This window comes from Thamnophis sirtalis, unplaced genomic scaffold, assembly GCF_051295495.1.
Source record: "Thamnophis sirtalis isolate CommonGarterSnake01/CBP01778 unplaced genomic scaffold, rThaSir2_p1.2 scaffold_11, whole genome shotgun sequence".
Taxonomy (NCBI): Eukaryota; Metazoa; Chordata; class Lepidosauria; order Squamata; family Natricidae; genus Thamnophis; species Thamnophis sirtalis.
Window position 1 is genome coordinate 60098484 of NW_028261391.1, and position 14142 is coordinate 60112625.

The window sequence follows — 14142 nt, forward strand, 5'->3', positions numbered from 1 at the left end:
AAATTCAAACCTCATCTCCTGTCTCAAGTACTTCGTACGTGAAGTCCTTTTCAGTTTTTCAAATGGCCCTTCAAAAAAGATGAGGAATAAAAATATACATCTTAGCATCAGGAATATCTCTCATTCCACACTTAAAATGTGAAGTGCCTTTGGAACAATTCTCTGCATGCTTACTTCTTAAGCATGTATTTTTCAGCAGATTAATCATGGGCCTGATATACATCATCCCAGAACTATAGACTTCATTTTACCTTCCTTTTAAAGCACAAGAACTTAGAAATCATTTTATGCTTCTTAAAAGAGAGCAGGAATTATAGATTCGTAAAAAAAAAATTGCCACCAAGTTCATTCTGTTCTAATAAATTAATGTTGCCAAGGATTTGATTATTCAGCATGCCTGTTTTTGCATTTATCTCAAATTATTTTTAATATGCCTAATTTCAGGCTTGCTGTCATTACAGTTAGCAGGAGCTAACCTTAGAGCCGAGGTGGCGCAGTGGTTAGAGTGCAGCACTGCAGGCTACTTCAGCTGACTGCAGTTCTGCAGTTCGGCTGTTCAAATCTCACCGGCTCAAGGTTGACTCAGCCTTCCATCCTTCCGAGGTGGGTAAAATGAGGACCCGGATTGTTGGGGGCAATATGCTGACTCTGTAAACTGCTTAGAGAGGGCTGAAAGCCCTATGAAGCGGTATATAAGTCTAACTGCTACTGCTATTGCTAATATGAAGAAATTCAGGATACTTTTTAAAAAGGCTACAGCACTTCTTTTTTTTAAAAAAAAAAGCCATGGTATAGTATCTGTATGGCATAAATGCCACAGGTGGCACACGCAGCCCTCTCTGTGGGCACATGAGCTATCATCCCAGCTCAGCTCCACTGCGCATGTGCGCACCTCCCGCCAGCCAGCTGATTTTTGGGTCTCTGCTGCACATGCGCAGGACACATATAGGAGATAACGTGTGTATGTGGGGGGGAAATGTGCAGGGGCAGGGGGAGTGTGGAGGAGGTGCAGCGCACGCATTGCATTATGGGTGTTGGCATGCATGCATACGCTTTTGGCACATGGCAACAAAAAGGTTAGTGATCACTGGTATAGTAAAAGTGAAGGGTTGTTGCTATCAAAATAGAACAATGCTGACTGGAGTATTCTGTTATTGCAGTCCAGATGCTTCAGTAGCAAATGTCAAGTTGTACAAGTCTTTCATCGGTGTTTTGATGATACACCGTTTCTTCCCTCCTGCATCCAGTTTTCCCAGGACATCTGGAACTGTGTTCTAAATCCCATAGACCAGTGGTTCTCAACCCTTTCTTCACCACAGATCCTCCTTCCTTTAAATATCTTTTGTGGCCCACAGAAACACACACCAAAGATTTAAATTAAGATTTAAATCATTTCTTCAAACCTTTGTAGATTCCCTGAGATGACATCATGACCCCCATGAGTCCGCAGACCACAGGTTGAGAACCATTGCTATAGACCAGTTTTCAGCAAACTGTAGCTCTGGAGCCGCATGTGGCTCTTTCCTCCCTCTGCTGTGGCTCCGTCACCGGTCGGCACCACAATTTTGAGAGGAGCCTCCAGTGGTGGTGGGGAGAAGCGCAGTGCGCCAGGCGAAGACTCTATGGCAAGGGGAGGGTTTTCCAGTTGTTTCCACAATTGATAGGGCTTTCATTTATGTCAGGTAGAGGAAAAAGTACGCTACGCTAGGAGGAGACTCTATGGTGGGGGAACTGAACTTCTGGTCAGGTCCAGAATTGAACAGGGGGCTTCTGGTTAGGATCTTTGTGGCTCCCAATGTTTTCTGTGGGAAACGGGTCCAAATGGCTCTTTGAGTGTTTAAGTTTGCCGACCCCTGCTATATACCATTGTTGCTGCACTTTCTATACTCCAGTTTCAGCCCACAAAGTACTTAAAGCATGTGTGTGTGTCTGTGTGTGTGTGTGTGTGTCTCTGTGTGTTACATATATATAATATCACAGCAGTTACAATATTGCTTATTTAGTTCTATTCTGTTGCAGCATCTCAGTAGCAATAAAGCACAGTTGGTGGGATATCAGGTACAGGGCGTCCTCGAATTATGATCACAATTGAGCTCCAAATTTTGGTTGTTAAGTGAGACATTTTTAAAGTGAGTTTTGCCCCATTTTATGACATTTCTTGGCACGGTTGTTAAGCGAATCACTGAAGTTGTTAAGTTAGTAATCCCATCTGGTTTCCCCATTGACTTTGCTTGTCAGAAGTTCGCAAATAATGATCACATGATGCCAGGTTCACAGCTACCGTCATAAATATGAGCCAGTTGCCAAGCATCTGAATTTAGATCACGTGACCATGGAGATGCTGCAAAGGGTCGTTGTAACTTTGAATGGTCAGTAAATGAACTGTTATAAGTCAAGGACTACGTACTACGCACATTTGCAGATGGTGGGAAAGCATTTAAAAGGCATAATGCATTGTACTGTTGCAAGTAGCTATAAAGGTCTAAAGTTTTCTAACTATTGGAAACCCTTCTGAGATAGATTTCAACAGTTTTCATCCGCGCACTTTTAACAATGCATTTCTCCTTTTCCTTTAATGGCATCAAATAAAGTAAAATCAAAATTCTTGGAAGGTGTTCCATTAAATCCCATACTCTGGAAAAACTGACTGACTTCTGTACCATAACTTTATGAGTTTTTTTAAATTTGCAGCATTCATAACTGGTTTAATTTTTTTTAAGGTTAAAAAAAAATTAAATCATACACCCAGCCTCCCCAAACTGAACCAGATGTAAAAAAAAGCACACCAATGTTTCACTTTCCTTCCTTCTCTTCTTATTTCCTCCAGAGAGAGATTACTACAGTTTATGTGACAAGCAACCAATAGGAAGATTTCTCTTTCGGCAGTTCTGCGAGACTCGCCTGGAGCTGGAATGCTGTATTAAGTTTCTTGATTCAGTGGTAAGTTAGTTTTTCTTAATGCTTCAAGAGTTTACTGTATCTCCTGGGCCTCTCTGGACAGGTACAAAGATTTCTTTCATTTATTTATTTTTTGTTCTTTCACAGAATGTACCTCCAAAACTTTTGTAGTTTCACTGTTAAACTTTCTTCTTTATCTCTTGGCTTGTGTATATGTGTATTTCTGTTTTCACGTTTACTTGCGTCTGAATATATATGAACAATGTACAGGTAGTCCTCAATTTACAATCATAATTGAGCCCAAAACAGTGACATGCGGTGAGGTTTATGGCTGGTGAGGCAAAAAGAAAGAAAGCGGCTTTTGGCGGCTTTCAAGAAAGAGGCTTTTGGCCGCTCTGGCGCTATGTCCACCATAGGGGCGGGACGCATCCCGCCTCTAATGGCTGACACAGCGCTGGGGCTTTTGGATGTTCAAAAGCTCCGGCGCTGTGTCTGCCATAGAGGAAAAACTTCCTTAGACCAACGGAAAACTTTAAAAGCAGAAAAAGCTTCAAAGAATGGAAAGCTTCAAAGAATCAATGCTGGATGGAACCAAAGCCGCCCCAGCGCTAGAGGCAAAAGTCGCCCTGCCGCTATATCCAAAAGCCCTGCCGCTATATCCAAAAGCCCTGCCGCTATGTCCGACATAAAAAAAGTGTCAGCCTGCACGCCAGCTGAGGCAGGTAAAACACACACACACACAGAGAGAGACACAAATTACTTACAATAATACAATTACTTACAAATTACATTAATTTTGAATTCCTCCCCCTCCCTCCAACCCACATACCTTTTCCAGCTGTTTTACAGAGGATTTCAACTCTGCTCTTGTCTGCCATGATGAATATGTAAAAATGTAAAAGGAAAAAGGCAAGAGCTGCTGAGGTCAGGCTGGATTAGCTGCTGCCAGAGTCCCCAATGGATGACTCTGCTTAACTGTTTAAAAAAGCCTCTTAAAAAACGCCCTCTACAGGAGGAGGCAAGAGAACCACGTGCCTCAACTACATAAGGAACTTTTCGGCTTTTAACCCTTGCTTAACTCTGCTCGAGTGATCATAAAGTCAGGCTAAATGAGGCACGTGGTTCTCCTGCCTCCTCCTGTAGAGGGCACTTTTTAAGAGGCTTTTTAAACAGTTAAGCACTAATCAGAATCATCCACTGTGACTCTGGCAGCAACCACCTCAGCCTTTTTCCTTTTACATTTCTTTTTCTTTTCATGGTGACAGTGATGAGGCTCTGCCTCCCCTGACTGCACATCACTGGCCCAAAATTTATGTTGCTAAGTGTTTGTTTGCTAAGTTGAAATTTGTTAAGTGATTAAGTAATTAAGTAATTTCTTATTTAATCAATTGTAATCATCTTGTGCTACCTATTTTATTTGTCCCTTTTACTACTTTTCTTGCCACATTTGTTAAGTGAATCACTGCAGTTGTTAAACTAGTAACTGGTTGTTAAGTGAATCTGGGTTCTGCATTGTCTTTGCTTTTCAGGAAGTTGCATAATGACTCCTGAGCACTGCAACCATCAAAAATGTGAGTCAGTTGTCAAGCATTGAATGAGCCGAGGTGGCGCAGTGGTTAGAGTGCAGTACTGCAGCCACTTCAGCTGACTGTTATATGCAGTTCAGCGGTTCTAATCTCACCGGCTCAAGGTTGACTCAGCCTTCCATCCTTCCGAGGTGGGTAAAATGAGGACCCAGACTTTGAGGGCAATATGCTGACTCTGTAAACCGCTTAGAGAGGGCTGAAAGCCCTATGAAGCGGTATATAAGTCTAACTGCTAACCGCTATCTGAACGTGAATCACATCACCATTGGGATACTGCAATGGTCCTAAGTGTGAAAAATGGTCAGAAGTCACTATTTTGAGTGCTGTTGTAACTTTGAACAGTCACTAAATGAACTGTTGTAAGTCGAGGATTACCTGTATATATTGCACTTATTCATTTGATTTCCTCCATGCTCAATATACAACTGAGGAGCCAGCTTGTCCAAATGGGACTTGCCTGTCCCTCTTACTCCAGCAGCAGAGGTCTACTTTCGATCCCACCTGGCAAAGAGTTTATAATAATACAATAGCAGAGTTGGAAGGGACCTTGGAGGTCTTCTAGTCCAACCCCCTGCCTAGGCAGGAAACCCTATACCGTTTCAGACAAATGGCTATCCAATATCTTCTTAAAGACTTTCAGTGTTGGGGCATTCACAACTTCTGGAGGCAACTTCTGTTCCACTGATTAATTGTTTCTGCTGAAGGGGTTCAGGAGAAAAGCTTTTTTCTACTATGGCTCCTGCCATCTGGAATATATGACGAGGTGAGGTGGCCTCCATACTCTTGGCCTTCTGGAGGTGTTAAAAATTTGGTTCTTTCAGCTGTCCTGGGGTCCCCAATAGAGGCTTCTAGACTGGGTGTGACTGATGGGGTAAAGAGAAAGTGAAAAGCCCTGTATTGCCCAGTCTTTTGGAGGTTTTTAAAAAGTTTCTTATTTAATCAATTGTAATCATCTTGTGCTACCTTTTTATTATATTATAAGCTACCCAGAATCACTGTAAGAGTCAGATGGGTGGCATAAAAATTAATAAATAAATATGTTACCTTATAAATAGTTATATCAGGAATGGCTTCAGGTATCCTGAAAAAAAAAGCAGAGGGCAGCCTTAACAGTAGAATAACAGTAGAATATAGCAGAATAACAGAGTTGAAAGAGACCTTAGAGGTCTTCTAGTCCAACCCCCTGCTCAGGCAGGAAACCATATACCATTTCAGACTTGATTGCACTGTTGTGACCACCATTTTATTCTTTTGACCATCCCCTGTGGTCAAAAATTTAGTTTCATAAATAAGTATCCATCCTAATGTTGCTAAGATGTTAAACTTACACCTTAGAAATTTACAATTATAGCATGTACAGTCGAAAAAGCAAATCAAAATAATTCAGCAGAATTCAAAAGCAATTGAAAAGCATATATTAAGCATTTGCTTAAAAGCATTTTAAGAAAAAAATACATTTTTTGTAATGTTTCAATGGCTGGTCACTGAGTGATAGATAATGTTGTCGAATAGCACTGGATAATTTGGCTAAAGTGTACCTAGTATATAGCATTACCTGTGGGACAGTGATTAAAGCTTTCGTTCTATGCACACTCAGTCTTGGAGTAAACTACACCACTAAACAGAGTAGAATTTACTCAAGAAAATAAATGGAGGATTCAGAGAGTACAAACCAGAAGTCCTCGATTGATTAGCTGTTCCGTGAATTCTGTTGGTAGCCTTAGGCAAGACTCAGTCTATTTAGCTGAGCCACTGTCTTAAAAGTAAATGCTGTGCAGTTTGTTGGATTACTGAAATAGTGTATGCCAGTGTTTCTCAAACGTGGCAACTTTAAGATGGATAGACTTCAACTCCCAGAATTCCCCAGCCAGCCTTGCTGGCTGGAGAATTCTGGGAGTTGAAGTCCACCCATCTTAAAGTTGCACAGTTCAGAAACACTGGTGCATATGAAACCTGTTGAGAACTTGGATACAGCACAATATAAACATCACTATTCCTTCATTCTATTGTGAGTACTAACATTGCCATTACACAGACAGACAGAAGGCCATTATATCCTCCCATAAATCATTACATAGACAACTCCTTTGGCTGTACTACTGGTATATTACATTTACCTGCCAAGCTGTCTCTTGTTTATTGGAAGTCTCTCCATTTTAGGTCCTGAAAATTTCCTAAATCCTAGACTGTATATATTTGATAAAGATGGTTATAATGGTGAAAATCCTAGACTATATATATTTGATAAAGATGGTTATAATGGTGAAATTGGGTTATCTAAAAATAAAGGGCTACGTTCACTGTTCTTGGTTCCCACTTATATGGAACTCCAGGTACTCCTTGACTTACAACAATTTATTTAGAGACTAAAATGACAACAGCATTGAAAAAAGTGGCTTCAACCGGTCCCAACTTACAACCGTCATAGCATTTCCCCAGTATCACATGACCAAAATTCAGACACTTGGCAACTGGCATGTACATGCAATGTTACCAGCCAGTTTCCAGCAGTCAGTCAATGGTGCAAGCTGGATGAACTTAATGCATACATGATTCACATAACAACTGCAATGATTTGCTTAACAACATGGCAAAAAAAACTTGTAAAATAGCAATAGCAATAGCAGTTAGACTTATATACCGCTTCATAGGGCTTTCAGCACTCTCTAAGCGGTTTACATAGTCAGCATATTGCCCCAACAATCCAGGTCCTCATTTTACCCACCTTGGAAGGATAGAAGGCTGAGTCAACCCTGAGCCGGTGAGATTTGAACAGCCAAACTGCAGAACTGCAGTCAGCTGAAGTAGCCTGCAGTGCTGCATTTAACCACTGCGCCACCTCAAATCAAACCACATTGCTTTAGCAGTGGAATTCTGCTCTTAAATAAAGGACTATTTGTATGTAGATTCATGTCAAAGAAAAAGTTAAAATCCAAAAGAAATCAACAAGCTAGATTATATAAGAAGTGCCCTGCTCAACCACTGATTAATTGTTCTAACTGTCAGGAAAATCTGTGTCACCCAGTAGCCAAGCAGATGTGTCCTCCTCTTCCATTGTTCTTCCTAGCAGCTGCTATTCAGTATATGCTGAGTGTGTCCAGGAGACAGTATGTGACTCCCAGTAGTGATAGCCCAATCTTCTGTCTATTTATCCACCCCTTATTAAAGTCATCTAAAATTGTAAGCATCACGGTATCTGATAGATGAAAATTCCATAGTTTATGTACTGACTATAGAAATACTAACTTATAACTTTGTAAGATATCCCCTGCCATAATTTCCATGTGCCTCGTTAACATCTCCTACTTTACTCCAAACTAAGTATCAGTTATGGCCTTTCTATATAGAGAAGCTCCTCTAATCATTTTGAGTAACCTTTTTTTTTCTTTACTTGTTTTCATTATTGCATTATTCTGTTTTGAGACATGGGAACCATAGCATACGTTGAAGGTTGTCTGGCCCTAGATTTAAATAAGAGCATTGTCATGTTCTCGTGATAGGTGGCAAAGCCTGGTGAATGTGAACCAGCCTCAGGAAAAGGAGGCACAAGTGGACTTGGATAGGAAGGAGATTGTCAGGAAATCCAAGTGTTCTAGAATATCTTTTATGTTTATATCAGTGGTGGGTTTCAAAAATTGTTCGGACCTACTCTGTGGGTGTGGCCTCCTTTGTGGGAGTGGCTTGCCGCCCATGTGACCGGATGGGAGTGGCTTGCCACCCATGTGACCGGATATGAAGTAGCCGATGACACTTGTCAGAACCACCTTAAATTACCTCACACACAGCACTGTCATGCATAAGAATAGGATGTAACAAATGGATCAGTGGTGGGTTTCAAAAATTGTTTCAACCTACTCTGTGGGTGTGGCCTCCTTTGTGGGAGTGTCTTGCTGCCCATGTGACTGGATGGGAGTGGCTTGCTGCCCATGTGACTGGATGGGGGTGGCTTGCCACCCATGTGACCAGATATGAAGATTCCGACGACACTTGTCAGAACCAACTTAAATTACCTCACACACAGCACTGGCATGCATAAGAATAGGATGTAAACTTGTTTTTTAAAAGGCATCTTTGGTTTGCGTTAAAACAACTTCAACACACGGAATGTTCTGATTGCACCACAAACGCAGTAGTCATCCTTACCTTTCACAGAGGCACTGAGTTTTATAAATATGAGCATGATAGTGTAGAATAATCATATCCAAGGACCAGTGGTGGGTTTCAAAAAATTTTGGAACCTCTTCTGTAGGTGTGGCCTGCTTTCCGGGTCCACTGGTGGAACCTCTTCTAACCAGTTCGGTAGATTTGACAAACCGGTTCTACCGAATAGGTGCGAACTGGTAGGAAGCCACCTCTGGTTTATATGCACACTCATATATACACATGAACACTGTATTAGAGCATGAACTCTCTCAAAATAACACTGTGGCACTATGAAACATCATAGTGAAGGGATCAAATGGCATTGGAAAATTAAAACTCTGGTCCCGGTGACTGACTCAGATTGGATCCTACAAAAAGAACAATAATTACTGCAGTTGGGTAAAGAACATTTTAGCAGGTTCTCCCCCACCCGCCCCCAATTTTTTTTTAATGAAATACTTCTGCTTTGGGAGGAATTGGGGAAGAGGACTATTGCAGAATGTTTCTATTTTGGTTGTTCCGGGATAGCTTTTTATTTCTTTATAAAACTTCTGGGTATTGAGTGATAAGCCAATGAAACAACCTTTTGAAGCCAGCTTATATAACATAAACCCTTGTGGATTCTTTTTTTTTTTTAATCATCTGGAAGAAAAGACAATAAAATGAAATTTTGTTGCACGCAGCTCTCAAAGTGTGTCCACGAGAGGTGGTGGTTCTCTCTGGTTCGGGTGAACCGGTATCAGCGGCTATGGGGAGCTCTGCCCACCGCCCCGATGTAATGTGCGACTTTCTGCGCATGCGCAGAAGGGACATGTATGCTCCTTTTGTGAACCAGTATTATTTCTATGATTAATTAGTTCCACACCAGCTGTGTGACTTTCTCAGCCCACTCATCTCATAGGGTTGTTGTTGTGGAGAAAATAGGAAGAGGAGGAAGTTGTGTCTTGTGTGTCTTGTGTATTTTGTTGTGGAGAAAATAGGAGGAGGAAGAATATGTGTCTGCCATCTGGGTTATTTATAAAAATAATAAAGGCGGAATTAAAACTTCCAAAATAAATAATAATAATTAAGCAATTCTTAGATGAAACTAATCATTTTTTTCTAAACAAATATATCTTTTCAAGAGATAAATAAATATAAAATGTGGCAAAAGGAAACATACTGAGCCATAAGAGCTGAGGTGGCGTAGTGGGTAGAGTGCAGTACTGCAGGCTACTTCAGCTGACTGTTATCTGCAGTTCGGCGGTTCAAATCTCACCAGGCTCAAGGTTGACTCAGCCTTCCATCCTTCCGAGGTGGGTAAAATGAGCACCCAGACTGTTGGGGGCAATATATGCTGACTCTGTAAACCGCTTAGAGAGGGCTGAAAGCCCTATGAAGCGGTATATAAGTCTAACTGCTATTGCTATTGCTATAATGGTTAGGACCAGAATTGTGCTGGATTAAGTCATAAAAACATGTCAAGGACTGTCCTTCTGCCTCTGTGTATACAAATGCCTAGAAACTAAAGTAGAAATATGTCCTCTTTAGATTAAAAATATTTTGTATATCAGCAGGACTTCGGCTTCCTTGCCATGTGCTATTCTCTCTTTGCAGCGTTCATGAATTGTGTCAGTTGAAGATAAGACTCCAGATTTTCTAAGCTTTTTTTTTTAAATAGCTCTTTTATGCATATGATTTTTAATCTCTGAAATTGTTTCCAAAGGGTGATAATGGTTGGATGATGGAAAAAGCATCATTAAGATGCTATAAACATTCTTGTCTATTGGTGCTTTGAAGAGGAACCTGACCTGTGGCCTGATAAAATCTAAATGGACAAGAAATTTTATGAAAGAACGCTGCAACTCTCTTTGTACCGACTTTATGGGTATTTAATTGCTTCATCCTCTTGCATTTAAAAGGAATGGAAGGGTTGGAGTTATGTCTTTTTTAATAGTTGTGTGTTTCTTATCTAAAGCATGCTTATCTTGCAGTATGAAAGTTTGTTTCATAGTGGCTATTTAATAAGAAAAATGTAATTGCACTGCTGATTTCTAAAATATTCTGAGATGATATTATGATAAGAATGATTGGTTCATCGTAGGTCTACTTTTGAGGTCATATAATAAAAAAAGAGCACGTCATATGCAATGTACTGAAATGCTCTGGGGAATATAGAAACAGCTTTACTCTGCTACCAAGAACATTTTAATGGTCTGAAATGAAGGGGATATGATATTCTAAGGACATTGTGCAGACCATCAACTGTTCAGGTGGTCATGAGAGTTCTCTTTGGCAAAATCAGGAATCTAATTCTCCTGAATGTTTTCACATGATGCATTTTTTGTAAACCTGAATCAGTCGATGGAGGAGGAATAATTTCATTTCAATTCTTCTTGTGCCATATCTGTCATCAGATGTTGGCGATCATGTTGGCGAACCTATTCTTATCAACAAGATTCAAGATTCAAGATTTAATAAATTTATATGCGGCCCAATCCCGAAGGACTCCGGGCAGCTTACATAAAACAATTCTAAAAGAATACTAAAAAATTTAAAATAGAGAAGAGAACAAATTAAAAATCATGCACTCAACCTTAGTGGGGCTGGACCTCGTTCATGAGGTCAACAGCCCCAGGCCTGCCGGAACAGCCAGGTCTTAGTAGACTTTCGGAAGGCCAAGAGAGTGGGGAGGTCCGGATCTTGGGGGTAGATCGTTCCATAGGGCCGGGGCAGCTACAGAGAAGGCCCTCCCCTGAGGAGCCGCCAGACGACATTGTCTAGTCGACGATACACGGAGAAGGCCCATCCTGTGAGATCTTATCGGACGCTGGGAGGTGTGTGGCAGAAGACAGCCACATGAAAAAGTGCTGCTGAGTTTTGTCTAAGCCAACGCCTTAGATTTTGAAGCCATGATGCTCTCCTTCTGCCTGGACTTCATTTGCCTTCAATCTTTCCTTGTAGCATTAAGTGAAGTATGCCGTTATTTTCCTGGGTGTCGCATCACATGCCCAAAATATTCTAACTTTCACTTTTTTATGGTTTTGATGATTTCCCTTGGCTTTCCCAGCTGGCTTATCACCTCCTCATTTCTGATTTTGTTAATCCAACTTATACGTAACAGTTGCCTGTAAATCCACATTTCAAATGCTTCTAGTCTGTTTAAGTGGCATCTTGTCAGAGACAAACTCTCTACTCCATAGGATAGAGCAGGATAGAAAAAAATGTAGCATCTGACAAGCCTGATTTTCAATCTTTTTCATTTTGAAGGAAATATCTTTTTCATTTTGAAGAATGCAGTTCTCTATCCCTGTTCTGACTTCAGTGGTCTTCATATCAATAGTTACTTATTTTTGGAAGTGCTGCGCATTTTAAAGAACCTAAGTAAAATATTTGAAGGAGTAGTGTATGCATTAGTGCACATGAAATGCCTTTCATCAAATCACTTTGAAGAGGCAGTTTCAGAAGGTTTGCCCCAATTTCTTTGTCCTTCCCATGTGATCTGATGACAGAAATAGCTTCAGATTGGAACACAAAGTGTGTATTTCTTCTTTGAAAAAGCAGTGATGATCTTAGAACGTCATTAATTAATTACATTAATTTCATGAACTGTGGAGTGCCCTAGATGTAATTTATGAAGATGAAAAGCCAAAATCTTTAAAACTCTTCTTGAACATTATAAACCCTGAGATGTTTGTTGATTCTTAGATAGTAAGATCAATAATGCCTGGAAGATGAAATAAATGTGTCTGTTGGGAGGATAGACAAAGAATAGGATGTTCACACAGATATAATCACGCAAATGTCACAATTTCCATACCTGAATCAGACATCCTGATTCTAATACTTAATTGTGGCATTTGTGAGGTTGCATCATTGTCCATCTGGTGTCACAGTGGTTTGATTTGGACACTACTGTGAAGTCCTGAATATTTGGATGGCACCAGTTGAAGGATGGACCTTTAGATCAGTGTTTTTCAACCTTGGCAACTTGAAGATGTCTGGACTTCAACTCCCAGAATTCCCCAGCCAGCGAATGCTGGCTGGGGAATTCTGGGAGTTGAAGTCCAGACATCTTCAAGTTGCCAAGGTTGAAAAACACTGCTTTAGATCAATAATATTTTGGAAGGGATGTAGAAAAGGAATGTGTGGATCCAGAGTGGGGAATGTTTTAAAGCAATTTTCTCCATATTTACAAATCTTCATTTTTCTGAATATTTTCCTCTTAAACATGTCCTAGATTCAAATCAACCATTGGCAAATTTAATAAGAAGTTCTACCATGTTTCCTAAAAGCTAAAATTATTCTCATAAAGATGATTCAGCATGAATTCTGTAGGGCAAAGTTGTCAAATTTGCATTTAGATGTATAGAAATAAATCAATTATTTGAAATATAGTAAGTTAAAGAACAGTTTCAAAACTTCTGCTATTCTTTTTACATATACTTTTTAAATAAAACTTTGGACACCTTTTCAAAAGAAGATGCCTTCAAATAGTGAATTGCCCTTTTTAAATAGGTCTGTAACATCTTTCACAGGTGGGAAAACCTGTACCCACAAAAGCACTAGATTGCTAAAAGTGCTAGTTTGCCATTTAAAACAAATTGTCAAATATGATTTATTATATTATGTCATACCACATTGAATGTATATTTTTGCAGAGCTGAAGTTCATTGTCCGTCATTAATAAGAAGTAATTGGTTTGGCATTTATCTGGGAGATTCTAACCTTTGAGAATCCTTTTCACACATCCATGGAATTATAACCATGTTTAGACTGAAAATATCAAAACTACATTATTTTAACTAATTTAAATATTAACATATTATTAACACATTAACACACATGAATGAACATATGCAGATAGGTTATGGTAAACTGGTTTCCCTTTAATATGGATCCTGCCTAGTTTCAGTGATCCCACTTGGCTGTTCATTTCTAGCTTTTTTCTGTCCATCTAAGTTTGTTCCAAAATTTCAGCAGACAGTTGACCTTTAAGGCTGAAGAGTATTTTGAGTGTGCATGTCTCATCAGGTAGAGATTTTCGTAGTGCAAGCTGCCTGATCCTTCTTGTATAGAGACGCCATGGATTTAAATTCAAAACAGTTGAAAAGTATATTTATTGCTGTTATGCTCCTTCCTCATATACGTATTTATGCATGATGAGGAGGAAAGAAATGCAGGGTTTGTAAAAGGTTTTACATAGCTATGCAGATCTTACTATGCAGAGGTGGGTTCCTACCAGTTCGCACCTATTCGGTAGAACCGGCTCATCAAATCTACCGAACCAGTTAGAAGAGGTTCCACCAGTGGACCCGGAAAGCAGGCCACACCTACAGAAAGGTTCCCAAATTTTTTGAAACCCACCACTGGTCCTTGGATATGATTATTCTACACTATCATGCTCCTATTTATAAAACTCAGTGCCTCTGTGAAAGGTAAGGATGACTACTGTGTTTGTGGTGCAATCAGAACATTGCGTGTGTTGAAGTTGTTTTAACGTAAGGTGCCTTTTAAAAAACAAGTTTACATCATA

The 14142-nt window shown here is 40.0% G+C and overlaps 1 protein-coding gene across 2 annotated transcripts in view; it reads left to right on the forward strand.

Annotated features, from left to right (window-relative positions):
- The window catches only part of GRK5 (G protein-coupled receptor kinase 5), a 186075-nt gene that overhangs the window by 107847 nt on the left and 64086 nt on the right, over nucleotides 1–14142 (forward strand). The window contains exon 3 of one of the 2 annotated variants that reach the window (XM_087725895.1): nucleotides 2828–2940. In XM_087725895.1, the coding sequence (XP_087582021.1) occupies nucleotides 2828–2940 (113 nt within the window). Of the gene's footprint in view, nucleotides 1–2827; nucleotides 2941–14142 lie in introns of those variants that run through there. The other variant, XM_087725897.1, reaches the window with a different exon arrangement.